Source organism: Coenobita brevimanus, chromosome 33, assembly GCF_032717465.1.
Source record: "Coenobita brevimanus isolate Jiangsu-jjx chromosome 33, ASM3271746v2, whole genome shotgun sequence".
NCBI classification, from domain to species: domain Eukaryota; kingdom Metazoa; phylum Arthropoda; class Malacostraca; order Decapoda; family Coenobitidae; genus Coenobita; species Coenobita brevimanus.
Window position 1 is genome coordinate 43,845,883 of NC_136986.1, and position 23,375 is coordinate 43,869,257.

The 23,375-nt window shown below is 42.6% G+C and overlaps 1 protein-coding gene across 1 annotated transcript; it reads left to right on the plus strand.

The window, feature by feature from the left end:
• The first annotated feature begins 251 nt into the window (after positions 1–251).
• CenB1A (Centaurin beta 1A) lies at positions 252–22,658 on the plus strand. The gene is made up of 20 exons (XM_080269293.1): positions 252–318; positions 1,306–1,373; positions 2,352–2,409; positions 2,646–2,704; positions 2,945–3,118; positions 3,393–3,621; positions 3,839–3,934; positions 4,933–5,158; positions 8,941–9,012; positions 15,103–15,205; positions 15,497–15,760; positions 16,873–16,979; positions 17,276–17,465; positions 17,766–17,865; positions 18,147–18,265; positions 19,307–19,464; positions 20,162–20,328; positions 20,521–20,634; positions 21,459–21,565; positions 22,478–22,658. Exons 2-20 carry the CDS (start codon positions 1,321–1,323, stop codon positions 22,626–22,628), a joined length of 2,547 nt encoding a protein of 848 aa, XP_080125419.1. The 5' UTR covers positions 252–318; positions 1,306–1,320; the 3' UTR covers positions 22,629–22,658.
• Positions 22,659–23,375: the final 717 nt, after the last annotated feature.

Below are 23,375 nucleotides of genomic sequence, written 5' to 3' on the forward strand. Positions count from 1 at the left end.
TGTTTGTAAAAGTGTTTCAATAGTAATGTATTTGGTCGATTCTAAGTACTAAGCTATTTGAACTTATGTCTAGTAGTTCATTGTGTTTGTGGCGATGCTTTTATGTCATTTCCTGCTCTTCGTAGTGTTTATGTCAAATTTCTCGGGAAGTGAGGAGTGATGTGTCAGGGAAGCTGGTGATTTATGCTATGGTGATGTAAACTCGTCACTCCTGCTCCATGGTGATATGTAAACGAGAATATACCACAGCCCCGGGATGAACTACTAAATAGTCTTGTGAGGCCACCACTCCACCACCGCCACTGACACGCCCATTCGGTAAGCTTTCACTAAAATATTCCACCAGTCTGCCAAGTTTATCGTGTATCCTTCTCGGTGTATAAGAATCTGTAGCCTGTAGGATTTATGTAGAAGTCTAGCATGTGGGATATATGTATAGTTTCTAAATATTCTACAACATAGCTTATCAACACAGGGAAGAGAGTGTATTTTTTAGCTTTCACGATGTATAAACGTCTGTAACGTGTAGGATGTATGTGATCAGAGTGTGTAGGATGTATGTACAGTTTCTAAATATATTGCAGACTTATGGCAGGACTCTATAAGGAAGGGTTTGGATCTGTAACAACATGGCATATTAACACAAGCTACAAAGTGTATTTAGGTTTGTAAAATGGCCGGGGTATGGTAGATATGTAGAGTATGGCTCTCCTTATTTACGTGGGTTGGTTGGCTAGGCTTGATTTGAGTGATTTTCAGCTCATAAGTTGGAAGGATGCTATGGTTAGGTAATCAGATTTGCATCAGTGTTAATTATCTTGCATATGCAAAAAGAATTATGTAGTTTTCAAGAGGAATGTCTTAAAAGGAAAGCTGAAAGTGATGAAATGTAGCTATAGAAGCAAATTTTCCATGTTTTAAGGGAAATAACTTTGCTTGGTTAGGTTAGGTTGGTCTTGTGGGGTTTGGTTAGATGTGGAACCATATATTTATACAGAGTTCTCAGTGATATATGGAAAATTCTGTACAATCATATTTTGTAACAACCTAATTCTAAACTGTATTCTCTTTCTAGTGGTGTGTCTTTGGGAGCACTTCTTTAATCTTTTAGCTGTGTGTCTAAGCAAGGCAGTCACTTCAGCTTTAATAGCATAGGTCAGCTAGGCAATTGTATGGAGAGCCGCCATTAGGTGACCAAGGCCAACGAATGCAAGCATGTTGGAGCTTTTATAAATGATATAACATGGTCAGTGGTTACTTGAATGTTTTTTATTTTAGAGAAAGTAATAAGATGACAATTTCCAGGTACCAGTAGTCAAGATGAAGGCAATAATCGATACCGTTGAGTGCCAGAGGGACTCACCTAGATTTCGGTAAGTATAATATGTCCGTAGAATATGCTGCATAGATGGATACCATACTGTTTATATATATATATATATATATATATTTTCATGGGAAAGTTTAAGGAAATAAGCTTATGTATAATCTATCTATTTATCTATTGCCAGACGCCTCAATCCCGTTCGGGGTGGCCACAAACAAATCACCTCCACGTTGCCCTGTTCCCCGCTATTTCACTGCCTCAGTCCCAACTCACACCCCTCTCTCTCATATACCTCTCCACTCCATCCCTCCAGCATATAGTTAAAAAGCACTGTGTTAACCTTCCTTCATTACAGAACTAGTGTGTCCATAAGTTGAAATATTATGAAACGTATTTTAGGTGGTAGGTGATGGTGATGTCATCCACTCATTTGATGTAGTGCTGCCTACTTCTTCCTTCACCTCTTTATCATTTTTTTTCTGTGTCTACCCTCCTCTCCTCCAGTTTCTCTTATTATTCCTGTCACTTTTTATTACTCATCTTTCCATTTCCGGTGGCATTACATTGAGTGACAAGCCTAATGGTTTCCTGTAAATCCGGAAACCTTTTGCAACACTGGGTGGTAACCATATAACCAATCCACTCGTGTTGCTTACATGTCAACAAGTAGATTGGTGGAGGGTTAGTGCCCCTCCTAGTAAAACAACTAACTCAAAGACAAACGGCCACCCCTTATGGGATTATGGCATCTGGTTATAAATAGATAGATTTTATTTGTAACAGTACCATATCATATTTTTTTCCTTTATAAATGAACACAGGCTATGTTGCACCAGAACCCCTTTATTTTGTCATTGATCTATTACAACTCAGCATTGAAGATGAAGATAAGGCAGTTTTAGGCTGTTAGTAAAGTAAGTGCCAGTATAGTAATGTCTGTGTGATACCAGTGAATTAATTACTTTAAATTGATTATTCATCCAACACTGCACAGTTACCATTGATGACATTTTGTTGGTTTCAGGCAAGTGTTGGAGGAAAACGAGAAGGATCTGGATATATTAGAAGTGAAGCTGGAGAAGGTATAGTAAAAGTTGTGTTCTAATCAGTTTTACCCAAATCTACGCTCGTAAATTAAGTCCTTTGTACCTTGATGTAAAAATAATGATGCTTAATTGTGTGTGTGTGTGTGTACATTGTCAGGTAGTGAAGAACTGTAACCAGATGATGATAAAAGTGATATTGATGATAATGTTGATGACGATGATGATGATTATGCATGTTGGTCAAATGGTGTGCGTTTTTTATACCTTGTCAGGTGGTGAAGCAATGCAACCAGATGGTGGCAGCGGGAAAGCAGTTCAACCAGGAGCAGGAGTGAGTAGATGCTTGTCCAGCCTTCACTGTTTTGTTTTTTTTCTTTTTTTTATAATCACTGTCTTGCTTAGCATCATCACTCATGTTAGTGCTATAAGATGTTTTGTGATAGAACTGACTTGATCACCAGGTATAAGCAACCACATAAATTGGACCATAATCACCATATACTGGTCAGTTATATTAATGTGTGAGTATGCAATTGAGTATGGTTCGGTACATTTGCGTTTGTGTCCACAGGCAGTTGATCCACACACTGTGGGACCTGGCTGGGTATTTCCAGTGTGACACCAACGTACAGTCTGCCTTGAACCGCATGCTGGCCGCGCTGGGAGAGGCAGCAAAGCACCATGCCATACTTGTTGACCAGGCTGCCAGGGCGGTCACCAAGAACCTCTCCTCATTTATCAAAAGGTGCAGTATTATGAGAGACTGACTGGAAGAGTGTGAGTGAAGTGGTGGGAGAGAGGAGGGGCAGATCAAGGATGAGATGAGGGATGGAGTGATACATGAGAGAGGGAGGTGCAAGTTGGGGGGAGGGCAGCAACATGGCAGGGGACAGTTGCATGGTATGAAGATGTGTCTGGCTTTAGATAGCTAGATGGATAGTCATGTAGTGTGAAGATTAAACCAAAAAAGACACAAGCCAGAATGAAGGGGTGAAACAACTCTCCTCCCCATCTTTCAGTGAGCTGCGTACAGTGAAGGACTTCCGCCACTTCTTCGAGAAAGTGAGCGGTGAAATGGACAGTGTGCTGCAGCGAGCCTCGGGTGTGTCGCGCTCCCGGCACCAGGACGCCCAGGAAATGACGAACTTGGTGATTGCCACGCGCCGCGCCTTCCGCCACACCACCCTAGACTACGTTCACGCTCTGTCCGTAGCACAGGGCAAGAAGCGGCATGAAGTGGTTGATGCGGTGAGTCGATCTCGATCTGTGTGTGTGAGTGTCTGGGTCTGGGTGTGTTTGTGTGTGGGTGTGGGTATTTGTATGTGTGTGGGTGTGTGTGTCTGTGTCTGTGTTTATTTCTATGAGCAGTGATATGAGGATGTTGACGATAACAAGAACAACACTACTCAATTTACAGCTCTTGAAACTTTATCTTACTTCCCCCATTTATATGCTTGTCCCTCAGCTGCTCTCGTACTTGAAGGCCTACAGCACCTTCTATCACCAAGGCACTGACCTCTGCGATGATCTCAAGCCATCACTGGACAGGATCAGCCAAGAGGTATTGTATTTTTCCTCTCCATTAACACCTGTATTCCTGTGTTGATGTGGGTGTGATTGAAAGTGATTGGAGAAATACTCTGAGATGGTTTGGTCATGTGGAGAGGATGGAGAATGAAAGACTGACTGGAAGAGTATGTGAGTGAGGTCCAGCCAAGAGATATTGTATTTTCCCTCTCTGTTAACACCTTTTGACTCTGTCGGATACGTTTATGTGAAGCTACAGGACGTGGTGAATGTTTTTGGTGTATCCAATAGAGCCAAGATTCCGGGGACTTGAATGATGAGTGAATGGATGCGTGGCTTATTGGATTGAGCAAATTTGGGCTGTCTGGACATTGTTACTCCTCACCCTGCCCTGAGGTGGGAGAGGAGGTCCGGATGATGATGATGATTAACACCTGTATTCCTGTGTTGATGTGGGTGTGATTGAAAGTGATAGGAGAAATACTCTGAGATGGTTTGGTCATGTGGAGAGGATGGAGAATGAAAGACTGACTAGTATGTGAGTGAGGAGAAGAGGGAGACCAAGGATGAAATGGAGAAATATATAAGTTGCTACTATAGCTTAACATCCTTCCCATAGCACTTTATTACTAGCACCATATTCAAGTGCTAACCTCTTGTTACAAATCAGCACTCATGACAGAGAGTTAGTAGTTCTAGCCAAGTTAGAGTGAAATGAGTATAGTGAATGGGATAAAAAGCTCTACATCCTTCCCTTAGCACTTCATTAGTGGCACCATATTCAAGTGCTGATATCTTGTTACAACTCAGCATTTATGACAGAGAGATAGCAGTTCTAGGCCAAGTTAGAGTGAAATGAGTATAGTGAATGGGATAAAAATGAGTACAGTATAGTGAGTGGGATGAAAATGAGTATAGTGAATGGGATAAAAATGAGTATAGTGAATGGGGTAGAAATGAGTATAGTGAAGGGGATAAAGAGGCATCATCATCATTGCACTGTAAAGGTTGATGCTAAGTTGTGGGATGCAGGTGGGTATGATGCGACAGGAGGTGAACGAGTTGGAGAAGAGTCTTGAGAACAGGCACACCGACGTGACTGACAAGGACCTTCTGGTGGGCCTGGATTACAGTGACGCCAGCCGCCCCGTCACCATGCAGGGCTACCTCTTTAAGCGCACCACCAATGCCTTCAAGACCTGGAATAGACGCTACTTCACACTCCAGAATAACCAGCTCGTGTACAGGAAGCGTTCGGGTGAGGCTGCTTATGTTTGAGTTCCTGTATTTGTCATGTATTGTATGGGGATTGTATGGTGTGTGAATGAGTGTCTAGTTTGAGTACCGTACCTGTATTTATCATGTATGAGGATTGTATGATGTGTGAATGAGTGTCTGTTTGAGTATGGCACCTGTATTTATCATGTATGGGGATTGTATGGTGTGTGAATGAGTGTCTAGTTTGAGTACTGTACCTGTATTTATCATGTATGGGGATTGTATGATGTGTGAATGAGTGTCTGTTTGAGTACAGCACCTGTATTTATCATGTATGGGGATTGTATGGTGTGTGAATGAGTGTCTGAATACCGTACCTGTATTTATCATGTATTGTACAGTATGGTGTGTGAGTGAGTGTCTGGAGTATTTCATTAGACATGCTGTTGATAGTTTCCAGGGGCACAGTCAGGGGGGGAATCGGAGGGGCCTGGGACCTCCCCACTTATGAATAGAATAAGCGGAATGGGAAGGTAGTTATGTATCTTTATTCTTTCATTCAGATATTAATGATTGTTTCCTGGGATGCCTCTTGAACTATTGAATACTATTTTTTTTTTCTATTATATTTCATTCCAACCTGCAGTGTGGCAACCAAAATTCAGCCCAACCCTTCCCCCAACAATAATATCCTGGCAGCCCCTCTGATAGTGGCCTTTACTCCATACCTTCTCTCTCGTTTCCCTTACCTCATCCTTTCCTTAGGTGGGGAAAAAAGGATAGATGATGATGAGTGACAGTGGAGGGATAAAAGTTCTAGTAATTCTTTTTCTGATGCCATTCTTCTTCGTGATTGAAGGACTTATTGAAAGGAGTGGTTTTCCTTCCTCATTTCCGTTCATTATATCTTGTTTGTGTCCAGTGAGTTGTATTTATAAGTTATTTTGTTTTAATTCTTTTAGCTATTTAATACATAATCTCATAAAGGGTGGCCACAAACAAATCACCTCCATGTCACCTTGTCCTCTGTCATTTTGCTGTCCTCCCTCTCCAACTCACACCTCCCTCTCTCATGGATCTCTCCACTCCATCCCTCCATCTCATCCTTCATCCCCTCCAACTCACACCTCCCTCTCTCATGTATCTCTCCACTCCATCCCTCCATCTCATCCTTGGTCTCCCCTTCAACCTCACTCACATACACTCTTCTAGTTAGTCTTTCATTCTCCATCTCAAACAGGATATAATTATCAAGAGACAGGAAGATTTCTTTTAATTTTGGTTTTTATTTTTCATCATTATCATCATCATCATCATCATCATCATCATCATCATCATCATCATCATCATCATCAACAAGTATTCTTTTCCTGCCTAATTTTTTTTCTCTTTTTTTTCCCCTCATTTTCATTTTTGTGTCCATCATCATCATCGTCATCATCATCATCATCATCATCATCATCATCATCATCATCATCATCATCATCATCATCATCATCATCATCATCATCATCATCATCATCATCATCATCATCATCATCATCATCATCATCATCATCATCATCATCATCATCATCATCATCATCATCATCATCATCATCATCACCACCACCACCACCACCACCACCACCACCACCACCACCACCACCACCACCACCACCATCACACTTGCATAGCCTGAGTGTTAAGCTGATACAACTCAAATTAAATCATCCATATTATTATTGGCAAGAAAATAGAACTTTATTGTATGGAGGGGGGCAGGCTGTGGAAGACTTTATTTTTGTGGGTATTCTTCCTTTATTGATGTATTTTAGTTGTTTGGTTTTCAGTTTAAATGTGTGTGTGTGTGTGTGTGTGTGTGTGTGTGTGAATGTGTGTGTGTGTGTGTGTGTGTGGTTTTGGGAAGAGTACGATACACAGTGAAAGGACCAGGTATATTCAGCATATTATTTTCTCAAGAGTTCCCCAGGTGATTCTCAAAGACAGTCTTGTGTGGCATGAGTTTGAAGTTATCAGAGAGCAATGGATTTTTTTTATACTCATTTTCTGTGTATATTTCTCCATTTCCTTATTTTTTTATTTATTTTTACCTTTTTTATGCATCCTACTCTGGGCATAGGCTTAACGGATCATCACCCAGAGCCCAGTAGTCCTCCTATGTACCATACACCTTCACTTTCCACCACTTCGACGCTAACACCCACTGTGCATAGGGAAAACATACTAGGGTTGTTTCATACAGGACTGGTGTATTGGTATTATTGGGGTTGTAATGGCATGTTGGCAGGTCGTATGGTAGATCAGTGAAGTTTGCTGTTAAAATTCAAATCTTTAAATTGTTCTCTGCTCCAGCTGGGATTTGAACTCACATCCACTTGAACAGGAGAGCACATCCCTACCAACTCAGCCACAACCTTCCACAGTGGGACTTTTAACCCTCAAAATTTAGGAAGAGGGGGAGACTGAGGATGGGATTGAGTGGAGAGATATAAGAGAGGGGATGTGTGTTGGAAGGGGAGACCAAGGATGAGATTTAGGGATGGAGAGGATAGGTATATGTGAGAAGAGGGCAGTGTGAGTTGGTGGGGGAGACTGAGGATGAAATGGAGGGATGGAGTGGAGAGATGTGAGAGAGGGGATTTGTTTTGGAGGGGTAGTCCAAGGATGAGATGGAGGGATGGAGTGGAGAGGTATATAAGGAGAGGGCAGTGTGAGTTGGAGGGGGAGACTGTGGATGCAATGGAGGGATGGAGTGGAGAGTTATATGGGAGAGTGGGTGTGAGTTGGAGGGGGGACAGACAAATGGCAGAGGACAATGTTGGATGATTTGTTTGTGGCCACCCCTTACAGGATTCAGGCATCTGGCAATAAACAGATAGATAGACGTAATATAAGGTACTAAACTATGCTCTTCTTTGGTACTGTTGCTCCCAGGGTATAAGGCAAATAGAAATTACCAATATTTAACTTACTGGTGGTGGAAGGTATCTAGAATTAATATTATGCTTTGTACTGTAAATGGTAGACGATATTCTCAGGGCTGCACTAAGCTGTGTTTATAAATACTAGTTTCATCCTTACTGCTATACCCTTTTTACTCTAACTTGGCCTAGAATTGCCATCTCTCCATCTTGAATGCCAAGTTTCAAGAAGATATTAATAGGAGAATATGAGATTAACAGAAGAATGGGATGGAAGTCACAAAGAGGTGGTGTGGACGGGATGTAGAGTCATAGCATTGCCTTTTTCAGCCACTTAGCTTTGTGAAATAAACTACAAGAGGAGGAAATTCTGGGCCAAGTTAAGGTGAAAGGACTATGGTGTTGGTGAGAGGGGTGGATGTTGAGGGAAAGGAGGTCGGTATAGCAGTGCAGTGCCTTACTAACCTCACTGACAGCACTCACACACAAACACAAACACTGCCTAATTTTGTATCATCATTATTGGCAGAGTCTATTTTCATCTGCTTTTATTATACAGGGTTGTCTGTAAATAGCACTCAACTTGAAATTCACATGGCAGTATCTAATATGCTGTGGGAATGGCTCAGTTGGCTGGTGTGGGTGTGGTACTGGGAGTAGGAGATGAATAAAGGATGTAGAGTAGATACGGGTAATGCAACTGAGCTATCCCCACACCACTCAAGAAAATGCCCAGTGGAGAGGAAGTAGAGCATTATATATAGACCACTGTATTTTAAGTACATGTGAGTATTATAGAACCAGGCTTTGAAAAGTTATGAATTAAATATTACTTTTGTCAAATATCTTAGGGTTATGTACATTAATTTTAGTTTTTCTTACATCCTCCTCCCCCAAGGTTATCGAAAGTCATTCAGGAACTCGGGAGGAAGTAATCTACTCAATAGCAGCTTGACGCAATCGCACGGAGGTCTGTTTAACCCCCACTCATGTACAGCTCCCGTTTGTGTCCTGGGGTTTGGCAGTGTATGCTGGCTGTGTTAAACCCTGGACATAAGCAAGGGGACAGTCACTAGCACAATTCTGTCTAACCTCCACTCATGTACAGCTCCCGTTTGTGTCCTAAGGTTTTGCTGTATATTCTTGCTGGCTCTGTTAAACCTGGGACATAGACAAGGGGACAATCACTGGCACAATTCTCCCCCATTCTTGTACAGCTCTATATCTTTTTTACTTTAATTTGGCCTAAAACTGCTACCTCTCCATCTTGAATGCCTACTTGCAAGAACAGATTAACACTAGAACATGATGCTAGTCATGAAGGAGTGGAAAAGGAAGGATGCAGAGCCGTAGTATTGTCTTTCTGCCAGTTAGGTACATGAAATACGCTGCAGATGGAGGAAAATTTTGGGCCAAGTTAGAGTAAAAGGAGTATAGTTTCAGTCCTAAGGTTTAGCTGTATATTCTGGCTGTGTTAAACCTGGGACATAGACGAGGGGACAGTCACAGAGCACGTACAGTAGTCACTTGCCTTGCTTCACATCTCCACTTGTCTGCACCGGGGAGCATCATAACATTTTTAACCCCTTCACCACACACACACTTCATTGCCTTATTCTTGCTGCCTCCAGATGACAATTGAGGGAAGACCTTGAGGTAGAGTATATGAAGGCTCTATATAAATCTCTCCATGAATTTTCTCCCACATTGAATAAGATCATCGAGAGAGCAAGCATTAGCACAGAAATATCTCATCAAAATCAAGGGCTTTAATCTGTATTCTCATGAGTTTAGGGGGTGAATTGCCACCTCTTCCTTATTCCTATATTTCTATATTTATTTACAATTTGGCATCACAGCAGCCAAAAAAGCAAAGCAAAATCAAGAAATAAATAGTCCTAAATTCTTATTGATCACAGAATGAGTGATTGTTTAACGAGGATGTGCTATGTAAATTATGTAATTGGACCGGTGCAATTAAATTTGTCTGAAAGTAGCAGAAATAAATGAAGAAATACATCATGTGCAAGTAGCAGTAAAAAATGTGTTAAGTGGAAGTAGCATGAAATATAAATAAAAAAATACATCACTAGCAAAAATAAGCTAAAAAATACTGGTATGTCATATGGAAGTAGCAGAAAAAATAGTAGTAGTAGTAATAATAATAATAATAATAATAATAATAATAATAATAATAGTGATAAGTAAAAAAATTAAAAAAATACCACCTGTATCAGAAAGTTTATATATTTTCTTAATGCTGTCAGTGTTTTAAATATTTGAATATGCATGAGAGTAAGAATGTTTGTATTATTTATAACATGCTGAATTAATAAGGAAGAGCTGACAAGTAGCCTCCTTTGCTTAACTTATTGTCCTTTTTATTCCATTTAATTAATTAATTTATTTATTATGTATTGCCTCCAAAAGATTTTATTTATTTAAGGGGAGAATAGAGAATTAAAATTGTCAGATGGGAGTCTTAACTGAATATGGAAAAAGTATGTACTGTAATTATGTTAAGAGAATACAGTGCAACCCTTTGTCCACACACACACACACACACACAGCACAGCACCACACCACACCACACCACAATGCACACACACACACACACACACACACACACACACACACACACACACACACACACACACACACACACACACCACACCACACCACACACACACACACACACACACACACACACACACACACACACACACACCACTCTTGCATTATCCTCCATGTAAACTGTGTAGACTAGCCTGATATGTGCTGCCGTCATCCATAAATAGAGATGTGAAATTTGTACATGTGAACCTTGTAAATTGCATTGTGTATGTGGAGTATGAGATAGAAGTGTTGGGTGGGGCAGCCAGCGAGGAAAGGAGGGTGTAATTTTGCTCCTGTTGACTGCGTATTGGGTATTTCGGCATGCGTTCCGATTTTACCAAGTCCAAAACGTCCCCTAGAATATAGCTGATGTTACGCCTGGGTCCGCAGTGTTCTCTGTTATCATGTTTGTGTTTTGTCTTGGAGGGAACAGCCTTACAAGCTTCCAGGCTTTGTTTCCTTCTTCCTCGCATTAAAAAAAAAATAATAATGAAAATAAGAATACCTTTGACCCATGGATTGCGCAATTACCTTTTTTTATCCCACCCCGTGGTTCTGCAAAAAATGAAGGATTTTTTTTATTTTTTTTTTATAAACTTCAAGATAAACATCCAGGGCATCATCTTGTGAAAAGAAAAAAAATCTCTCTCTCTCTGTCTTTGTGTAGGGCCATGCATAAGTTTACGTATGGGAGTAGTGAAAAAAAAAAATGTTTATTATAAATTTGAAGGTAAACATCCAGGGCATCATCTGGTGAAAAGAAAAAAAATCTCTCTCTCCGTCTTTGCGTAGCGCCGTACATAAGTTTCCGTCGGGGTCGAGTTGTTTACGGTGATGCACGGCCAGCACAGCCTGAGCTGTGGCTCGCAACACGACGCTACCCAGCCTGAGCTGTGGCTCACAATCCACGGGTTAAGTAGACGGTCAGTTTTTACACAATCTGAATCTTCTTAAATACATCCCGCAATGATCAGCATTCCATCTAGATCCCTAATTGGACACTTGAGAGTTTTAGGCTACAGGGAAGGTTAACTACAGAATTTATTAAAGTCAGTAATTTCAACTTCGTATGGCTCCAAACGCACATGTGGCTAATCATCCCTGTCAGCCACATTAGGGTCGTTAAGGCAGACAGTCGTTGCAAAGTCCCAGCCATTCCGAAAATTTGTCTCACCACCATCTTGTTCCCTATTTGTAATACTTGGGTGCTGGAGAGGTAGGCCTTCAAGTGGTGGCACTGGTATAACTGGGCTCTGGAGTTGCCTGATTATACAGACATCCTACAACTGGGCTGTGGAGCTGCCTGATTATACAAATGTCTTATAACTGGGCTGTGGAGCTGCCTGAATATACAAATGTCCTATAACTGGGCTGTGGAGGTAGCGTATTATACAAACGTCCTATAACTGGGCTGTGGAGTTACCGGATTATACAAATGTCCTATAACTGGACCGTGGAGCCGCGCTGTCCAGTCACCTATCAAGACTATATGATCTATCAAGGCCTAGTTCGGGGAATTCAGTCCATTCCATATGATAAGAGATAGCCATTATTAGTACAGTGCTGTTTTATTATTGTTATTATTATTATTATTATAATTATTTATATTGTTACTACTACTACCACCACTACTACTACTACTACTACTAGCACCACCATTATTGTTACTACTACTACAGTATTAGTTATTATTATTACCACCATTATTGTTATTACTACTGTTACAGTTAATATTATTACATATATTATCATTATGATGATGATGATGATGATGATGGGACTCTCCATGGTGCATGCTTCTGATGTACATAATTTGGCTGCTGGCATGTGTTGGGTAGTGATGCACTCCATTCACCTTAGCTTGGCTTGGAATTTTGTCTGTTTGCAGTTCATTTCAGGAAGGCAGTACAGTGGCTCTGCACCCTTTCCATAGCATTTCTTTGTGACTAGTGTTATATTCTAGTGTTAATCTGTTGGTACAGCATGGCAGAAAAACTGTACTATGGCTCTACACCCATTCCATAGCACTTCTTCATGACTAGCACCATATTTTAGTCTTAATCTATGGGTACTCCTTGGCAGAAAGACAATACTATGGCTCTTCACCCTTTCCATATATATAAATTTTTTTTAAACTATACACAATGAAAAAATACTGTAAAAATAGCCAACAGTATCATAAACCGTATGTGCAGTAGTGTCTTGTATTATTGTAGTAGTATATCGTCTGGTGTTATACTTGTTAAATAATACACTTCATCTTCAAATACACGAGAGAGGGGGGTGTAAACTGGGGGGAGGGCAGGGAAATGGCAGGGGACAAGGTGGAATGGAGGTGATTCGTTTATGGCCACCCATTATGGAATTGAGGCATCTGGCTGTAGATAGATAAATGGAGAGAGATCTTCAAATATGCATCATTTGTGTGAGGGCTAATGATACCAACACCCTCCTGTTACAAGGAAAAATAATTTGGAAAGACAAGAGTTTTTTGGAAATTGGTTGTTTGGATTTGGAAGGCTGTACTACACTATTATACCTGACATTAAGAGCTTAGTATAGCCTGTTTATGGATTACTGTTTACGTTATTCACATATACAGGACTACTCCTTTTACTCTAACTTGGTCTAAAATTTCCATCTCCCCATCTTCAGTGCTGACTTGTAGCAATAGATTGACACTAGAATATGATGTCAGGCTTGAAGAAGTGCTATGGAGAGGAGGGAAAGCCATAGCAGCGTCTTTTTCAGCCTCTAAGCTATGCGATGTAAACTGTAAAAAGCCAGAACTCCGTGCCAAGTTAAGATGAAAGGACTGGGGGGATAACTACAGTATAGCCTTCATTAACCCATTCACTATATGGATATACTTTTAAAGCTGTATAAAGTAATGTATAATATCAGGAATGCAACAGGTTATTCATTGCAGTGAAGTAGTATATACTGTACAGTGTTCCCCATGTATAACCCTCCACTTACATTCTGCTGGGTGATATCTCATGTTTTGTGGGGATGGCTAGTGTTATCAGTATCCATCCTGCATCATTTATTCATTTCCAACCCCCACTGCCACACCCACACCCACACCAGCAGGCAGGGTTACCAGTGTCTATCCTACATCGTTTATTCATTTCCTACCCCCACTGCCACACCCATACCAGCATCAGTGTTATCATCCATCTTGCATTAGTTATTCATTTTCCCACTGCCACACCCACACTTGCACCAGCAGACAGGGTTATCAGTGTCTACCCTGCATCGTTTATTAATTTCCTACTCCCACCACCACACCCATGCCCACACTAGCCAACTGAGCCTTCTCCATGACACATAAGTTATTGCCACATTAGTTTCTATACTCCATTTACCCTAACTTGTCCTAAAATTTCCATCTATCCATTGTGAACATTGAGTTATAGAATAGGCTAACACTAGAGCGTGGTGCTAGTCACAAAGAAGTGCTATGGAAGGGGTGTAGAGCCATGGTATTGCCATTTTCTTCCACTAAGCTACAAAAGGACAAATATTAGGCCAAGTTGAGATAAAAAACTATAGTGGAGTGCAGTCTATGGGCATCCTGTATTTAACAAGGCTTCACTTTATGCTGTATTGTTTCTAGTAAAGCAGACACCTTATTTTATGGTACTTTATTTTGTGACTCGTGGCTCAACAACGTTCTGTATATATAATCTTCCGCAGACCACATGCTTATGCCATATCGTGTTAAATTCTGTGTCTGGGAGATGCATTATTTAGTGTAGTACATATATAGCCAAGTATTGTGACTAAGATTTCTAGTACACGAAGGTCCATATTATTTTCGTGTAAGGAAGCTCCCTAACACTTCTTCTTTAGTGATTTATTTATAGATGTGGCTGGTTAATATCCTTTTGTAGGTTTTTTATGCAGAGTATGGTGATGTTTGAAGGATTTTTGTAACAGAATAGGACAGTAAGGGGTAATAAGCAAAATAAATCACATAGGAACAGGTGTTAGGGAGCTACAATAACCAGTGATAATGTGGACCAAAGTCTTCAATATAGTTTGCATTTATTGACATTATTTTCTGCTTTTAATACACAGTAGGTGGTGGAGAGGGATGCCTTCATGTGGTGACACTGATACTGATGCTGTTATACACAAACATCCCTCAGCTCCACCATCCACCCACAAGAAGGATGATGGACTGCAGAAGAACGACAAACTCAGCCTGTAGTCCACTGGGTTTATGTTTCAGATGAACCTGGGACCACAACAACACACAATAACTTCAAGATAAAAACTGTTGAAAAAAATCTGTTCTTTTTAGAGTAGTGACAGGATAATGGTGACTGATTTTACTGTATTGCTTTAGTTATGAAAAGGATGATGATGATGATGATGATGATGATGAGACATGGTGATGATGTGGCTCTCGTATGACTGTAACTTGATGTGTGTTCAGGGGAGGAAGTGACCGTGATGGAGGAGGACCTGCGTTTGTGTACCGTCAAGCCGGCCATGGAGATCGACCGACGCTTCTGCTTTGAGGTTGTCTCGCCCATGAAGTGAGTTGCCACCTTGGTCATTTTGTGGAGAATAATATTAACTCTTTCATGGGTTCTTGTATGCAGCATGTGTTAGGAGTGAAATGCTGTATGGTAGTGAGACCTGGGCAGTAAAGGAATAGGATGTTCATACAGAAGTAAATGGATCTTGAATTTGGCTCTTTGTTTTTGTTTTGAGGGAAAAATTATTGTAGGCTTCTTATCTTTAGTTCCTTCTTCCTTGCAAGAAAAAAAAAAAAAGAGAGAGAGAGAGAGAGAGAGAGAAATCTGATGGAGTATTATGTTGTACAGGTGCCACATGCTGCAGGCTGAGAGTGAGGAGAGCTATGAGTCGTGGATCAACTCACTGCAGCGTGGTATTGGCCAGGCACTGCAGCTGGGTTCCCACTCACCCTCCCTGGACTCCTACACCTCCCCTGGCCAAGACTCCTCCGGCTCCCCTTTCCCCTCCTCCGCCCCCTCCCCTGGCATGGCCCCCACCACACCAGGGGACTCCTCCACTAACTCCTCCCCCGCCACACCACCCCATCAACAGACAGGCCCTCCCAAGGCTCAGTAAGTAGTACATAGTGTTTGCTCCTTATGAAACTAATTGTATTATTATTATTGCTATTTTTTTATAAAGCATTTTCTGTACAGTAGTCATACCCTCCACCCTATCCCATTAATTGACTGGCCTTCTCAGGGTTCAGTACTGTAATTGTTTCTGAATATATTGTCCTTTTCATACAGAATACTGTATAGTACAATAGGTTTTCATTGTATAAGTTGTATTTTGGGACATTCCTTGCCTCCAGCCTCTTCCCCAGCCTGGGTCCCACAGCACCAGGGGGAAGGCCATGACTGAGCAGGTAGAGTTGTGTTCTGATCCAGTGGACACGGTTTTGAATCCCAGCCGGGGCAGGGAACAGTTTAAGGATTAGAATTCCATTGACGCAAACTTTACTGATCTACTCTAAGACCCGCCGACATAAACACCCCCCCGCTAATACCAGTACACCGGTACTGTATGAGACAACCCAAGCATATATTCAGCAGTATGGGTGGTGGGTGTTAGCAGCAGAGTGATGACGTGTGGAAGTGTGTGGTGTGTAGGTGGACTGCTGAACCTCAGGAAATGGGTTGTAATGACTATGCCCCAAGTCACACACACAAAAAAAAAACAAGGGGGAAAAAAAAAAAAATGCCAGCCCCGTGATAAGTGTTTGGCACCACTTATAAAAATTCAACCACAGACAGATTTTCCATACTACACTACAGGCGTATGTGAACAGAATTGAAAAAGAAAAAACACATTAATGTACGTGCCAACGTTTGTACATGTTGTGGTGTAAGTAAGGATTATGAAGGGCTGGAAGATGTGTGAGTGATTATGTTTTTCACTTCTCTGGATATGCTGTAGATTGTTCAGCCCCTTGCTCTGTATCCTGTAGTTAGGTAGGGCTGGGATGGTGATGATGAGGATGACGATGACGATTACGATGATTATGATGATGATGATGATGATAGTTCTCCCACATGCTCTGAATCCTGTAGTTCGGTAGGGCAGGGATGGCGATGATGATGATGACAATGACGATGATGATTCTCCCACTTGTTCTGAATCCTATAGGTGGGTACAAGGGTTGAGATGATGACAGTAATTCCTGTTGTTCCTTGATACGCAGGCTGTGGCAGGAGATCATGGGCATCCCAGGGAATGACCAGTGCTGTGATTGTGGCGCCAATAACCCACGCTGGGCCTCCATCAACTTAGGAATTACCCTCTGTATAGGTAGGATGCAATTACTCTCTCACTCTGTCGGTATGCTAATGCCCAGGATAATGTGATGAATGTTTACAGAATACTTAGGAGAATATCCTGTAGTGGATGTTTGTAGAATACCAGTACTGAAGACAATGTATTTGGTGGATGTTTACTTTCATCTGAAATGCTCACTCTCATCTTAAATATCAGGACCAACTTGCCCAGCTCCGGGCTCCTACGCTTCTCATGGGGCAACATAGGATTGGATGATGGATGGATGGATGGATTTACTGAATGCCTGGTTAATGTGTTGATGTTTACAGAATGCTCGGGAATCCATCGCAGCCTGGGTGTGCATTACTCTAAGGTGCGTTCTCTGACCCTTGATGCGTGGGAGCCGGAGGTGGCAAAGGTGATGAGGGAGTTGGGGAATACGACTGTCAATGCCATCTACCTGGCCACTCACTCACCAGGCTCCACCACACCACCCCCAGCCAAAGCCGACAGCCAAAGGTACAATATAGTCGCCTAATCACTGTCCCATTCTCCATCTTCTTCCCTTCCACATCTTTCACATACACTCTCATTCTCCATCCTCTTCCCGTCCACCTCACTCACATACCCTCTTCACATCACTCATTCTCCATCCTCTTCCCCTCCACCTCGCTCACATACCCTCTTCACATCACTCATTCTCCATCCTCTTCCCCTCCACCTCACTCACATGCCCTCATCTAATCACTCTCTCATTCTCCATCCTCCCCACGTGTCCTGACTACTTCTGCCTAACCACAACCACTTTTCTGGCCATAGGAATGTGCGAGAGGATTGGATAAAAGCCAAGTATGTGGAGCGGAAGTATGTGAAACCACTACTGGCCACACACGCCGGGTCACCTTCTCCATCTCAAGAGGTGTGTTGTGGGCTGTTTGTAACGGTATGTTATTGATTTTAGAGATTGAAGGTGGTGTGTGGGTGTGATTTTTTTCTCCCCTGTTCAAAGTATTTGCATTTATATGAGCCTGACAAAGACCCCTAACCCCTTCCAGTTCAGTTGATGGTAAGATGCAGTCATACTAGAGGGTTGATTTGACTAGTAACTAAGGAGATTCATGCCTGCCTTAGTTTTGTCAGAGGAAAGCAAGTTAACCAGACTAAAGTGTTTGGTGTTGTGTTTAATGCTGGTTCGTGCAGGGTGATGGAGGGAGGCGATGGAGTGTGAGCAGGAGGCGACGCTACACACACAGGCGGAGGAGCACCAAGACCCAGCCTCCCAGTGCCATCAGTGAATCTCAGAAGGACAGTCAGACTACGTAAGCATTTAACGTTTCTCCAGCTGAGTGCAGAAGAGGCCAGTGTCCAAAAATCCCAGTTTTGAGTTTGATCCATAGAACATCATCTCAAGTTGGTGAGAGAGTTCAAATGCCTGGGCACAGTGGTAGCAAAGAGAGGAAAATGTGCAAAAGAAGTGGGAAAGTAGAGTGACATTAAGGAGGAAGGTAGCTGGTGCAATGAAGGCCTTGCAAACAGAGGCTTGAGTGTTGCAGCTGCATGAGGCTTACTTGAAGGAGCATTAGTGCCAACTTTAATATATGGATGTGAGACTATGGTGTGGCATGAACATGAAAAGTCAAGAGAGAGCAGTGGAGATGGGACTGCTGAGGAATGTATGTGGAGTACAGAGAGTGGATAGGATATGAAATAATGTGATTCGTGAAAGATGTGGAGTGAGGAAGTCTGTGGACGCCAGAATCGAAGAGAGTGTACTGAGATGGTATGGTCATGTGGAGAGAATGGATAACAACAGTGGTGAAAAAGGTATATCTGAGCAAATTTGAAGGAGGGAGGAGGTGAGGTAGGCCAAGGAGAAGGTGGAGGGACATGGTGGATGAGTGTGTGAGGAAGAGAGGTTTGGAAGTCGGTGAGGCTAGGGAACTGACAAGAGATCGAGCTGGCTGGATGAATGTTGTGAGAAGAAGTGCATGATCAGGGATTTGGCACCCCTTTTTAATGTGACAGTGTCCGGATTGACTCTGTCGGATATGTTTAAGTGAAGCTACAGAATGTGGTGAAAGTTTTTTGGCGTATCGGATAGAGCCAGGATTCCGGGGGCTTGATTGATGAGTGAATGGAAGCGTGACCCATTGGAGTGGGCAGATTTGGGCTGTCTGGACATTGTTACTTCTCACCCTGCCCTAGGGTGGGAAAGGAGGTCCGGATGATGATGATGATGATTATTATGATTTTTAAACTTTGGGAAAATGCTTGTCTGTATAGCCAGTACAGTAAGAAGCATGAGGGTAATAAGGTGAAGTGTTATTAGTGACTGTGTGTGTGTGTGTGTTTGTGTGTAGGTGCGGTGATGGCAGTGGTGGGTCGAGTGATGTGTTACTCCTGGACGTCACAATGCCTTCCCCAACCCCCAACGCTGCAGACGCCCCCACACCTGCTGAAGACCTCGCTGGAGCCAGTGACGACAACTCTACAGACACGGAGGAACCCACAAGTCATGGTAACTTTTATATCTATCTACTGTCTGTCTATCTCTGTACTGTATTTATCTATCTATTTATCCATCTGTCTATCTGTGTGTTTATTGCCAGACATACATCTTCATCTTGTAAGTGTCACCCTGTCCTCCACCATTTGGCTACCCTTCCTCCAACTCAGACACGTCCTCTTTCATATATCACTCCACTCCATCCCTCCATCTCATCATTGGTCTCCCCCTCCACCTCACATACACTCTTATACTCAGTCCCTCATTCTCCATCCTCTCTATATGACCAAACCATCTCAAAGTATTTTTCTTAAACCTTTGAGTCACATCCCCATTAACAGTTCTATCTACCTGTCTATTGCCAGATGCCTTAATCCCATAAGGGGTGGCCACAAACAAATCGCCTCCATGTTGCCCTGTTTGCCACCATTTCACTGCCCTGTTCCCAGCTCACACCCCCTCTCTCATAGACCTCTCCACTCCATCCCTCCATCTCATCCTTGGCCTCCCCCTCCCTCTCATCCTTGGCCTCCCTCTCCCTCTCCCCCCCTCCAACCTCTCCACTCCATCCCTCCATCTCATCCTTGGCCTCCCCCTCCCTCTCATCCTTGGCCTCCCCCTCCCTCTCCCCCCCTCCACCTCACTCACATACACTCTCCTCGTCAGTCTCACTCTTATCAGCACTTAAAGTATATATATATTTTTTCAGTAACAGAAGAGCCGGTGTCCAGTTTAACTCCCGACGTGGTGCTGTTTCGTGCGAGTGAAGCCCATAACCTGCCAATGATGAGTCACAGTCTTGCTCTTGGTGCGAACAAAAACTGGCACAACCCCTCACACATGGGACGCACACCACTACACCAGGCTGTTACTAGTGTGAGTATGTCAGGGTGGCTTTCCTCTCTCCCCTGTGTGTGTGTGTGTGTGTGTGTGTTTAAAAAAGTGTCGCATTCTGTTGTATCATTTTTGCTTGGCCATAGGGATTGGACTGTTAAAACTATATGCAAAGTGGGAAACATTTAGAGAGAGAGAGAGAGAGAGAGTCTGATATCCGATCTTCGTTGACAGGGGTCGGTGATGGCGGTACAGTATTTGCTGATCAACGGAGCCCGGGTTAACGAACAAGACAACAATGGCCGCACTCCACTCCACCTCGCGTCACTCCAGTCAAACATTGGCCAGGTGAGATGAGTGTTGCTGGGACCCTATTGAGAGGATCAGTAGTGTAGAGGGAGAGCAGTGGAGATTGAGTGAGAGGAGCATGTGGAGTTACAGTGGAGAGACAGACAGACGCTTGAAGATGTGAAGGAGCATTGTGGTGTGGAAGGATCAGTGGTGAAGAGTGAGAGCAGTGGAAATTGAATGAGAGGAGCATGTGGAGTTACAGTGGAGAGACAGACAGATGCTTGAAGATGTGAAGGAGCATTGTGGTGTGGAAGGATCAGTGGTGAAGAGTGGTGAAGAGTGAGAGCAGTGGAAATTGAATGAGAGGAGCATGTGGAGTTACAGTGGAGAGACAGACAGACACTTGAAGATGTGAAGGAGCATTGTGGTGTGGAAGGATCAGTGGTGAAGAGTGAGAGCAGTGGAAATTGAGAGAGAGGAGCATGTGGAGTTACAATGGAGAGACAGACAGACAATTGAAGATGTGAAGGAGCATTATGGTGTTGGTGTGATTGAAAGTGAGAAATACTTTGAGATTGTTTGGCCATGTGGAGAGGATGGGAAATGAGAGACTGACTAGAAGAGTGTATGTGAGTGAGGTGGTGGGAGAGAAGGAGGAGACAGGATAATATGGAGGGATGGAGTGAAGAGATATATGAGGGAATGGGGTTGTGAGTTGCAGGGATGGCAGCCAAATGGAAAAGAACAGGGCAACATGGAGGTGATTTGTTTGTGGCCACCCCTTGCAGGATTAAGGTATCCGATGATAGGTAGATAGGATAAAATTAGTGTAACTGGAGTGAAGGGGTTAAATAATACGACGCCTTTGCCTGCCTCCCCAGGTTTGTCTGCTGCTGAAGCACCGAGTGGACCTCAACTTAGAAGACAAGGATGGTCACAAGGCGATTGACCTGGCCTTGGAGAGCAGTGAGCCGGATGTGGTGACACTGTGAGTACTTTTTTTTTTTTTTTATGCAAGGAAATGGGAGACAGAAACTGAGAGATGGCAGTGTTAAGCCAAGTAGAGCAAAAAAGGCAGTATTTTATTTTTTTATTTATTTTTATTTTTTAAATGCAAGGAAGAAGAAACTAAAGGCCAGGATCCCGCAGACTGTTCCTTCCAAGAAAAAAAAAATACAAAAGAGAGTTTGATGTCTTGCTTTTTGGAGGATCATGAACACTTTACTCCATACTCTCTAACGTGGGCTAAAACAGCCATCTTTCCATCATGAATACCGAGTTGTAACAGTAGATGAATGCTGGAATATGATGCTTGGCACAGGAGTGTTATGGAAAGCATGTAGAGCTGTGACTACAGTTCTTTGCCCTCAATTTGGCCCAGATTTTCATCCATTTTGCAGCCTATTTCACGTAGATCAGTGGCATAAAAGGCAGTGCTGTGGCCCTACACCCTTTCCATAGCACTTCATGACTTGTTTAATTTTCTGGTGTTAATCAATCATTAATGTTCAGGATGGAGAAGTGGCAGTTTTAGGCCAAGTTAGAGTGGAAGGAGTATAGTCAAAATTTAGAGTGGAAGGAGTATAGTCAAAAGTTAGAGTGGAAGGAGTATAGTCACAAGCTGTATTAACCAGTCAGAAGCCACACACACATGATGGGTGGAGTTAAGAGGTACATGAGGTGGGGGGGTGAGCTGAAGGGAGGACAACCTTATAGCAGAGGACAGGGCAGTTTGGAGGCACTTTGTGTGTGGCCACCCTGTATGGGTTTAAGGCATCTGGCAGTGGATAGACAGATCATGTAATGTGAAATTCTGTAGTATGTTTTTGCTTGACGATAACAACAACAGTGATGATGCCGATGATGATGATGATGATGATTATGAACTGTTTACCCCTAGGCTGCGTGTGGCGAGCTTGAGTGAGCACATTGACCGTGACGGTGGTGGGGAGGACAACAACATGCTGACAGACATCCTGCGCGACTTCCAGGAGAAGATGGTGAACCAGGGACACAACCGCTCCCGCCACAACGACGAGGCGCCCAGCTGAGTTGCCGGTGATTTTAGGCCGAGAGTTTTAGTATGTCTGTGTGAGAGGGACAGGGTGGCTTGTTGTCACTCACCTATGTTTGTATTCTCATTGGTTAAAACATAGGCTCCCATTCTCATTGGTTTGTATATTGTCATTGACTATAGCATATATTCTCATTGGTTAGAACACACACAGGGTCCCGTTTTGCAAGTGGGATATGTTAATGGAGGTTTGCATGGATAACAGAAACTTGTAAAATGGATTTAAAAAGAACAGGATTGCAAAACTTGTGTAACAGCTAAAATAAAATGGATGGTGGAACTCATATAGTGGAGTACATAACTTGTGGGAAAAATAAGGTTAACTGACTCTGCTTCCATCACCAAATTTGGGTCTAAAATGCCCAATCTTGTATCATCAATTCCCATAACGTGAATGCTCTTAGGACCTGTCTGTATTATTGGTTAAAATATATTCTCACTGGTTAAAACTTCGCTCACATCCTCAGCAGTTAAAACATACATACTCATTGATATAAACACATAGAGTATTCTGATTGGTTAACCCCTAGGCTGCAGCGGCCCTAAACATTTCCTGTGTCTTTGGTGCAGGATAACCGGTTTAAGTGAATGTTTTTTCATCATGTGCTTTGACCCACTTATACTAAAATGTCAGGACCAACTTGCCTAGGCCTGGGTTCCTATGCTCCTCATGGGGCAACATAGGATTAGATTATGGATGGATGGATTTACCTAACCAGACATG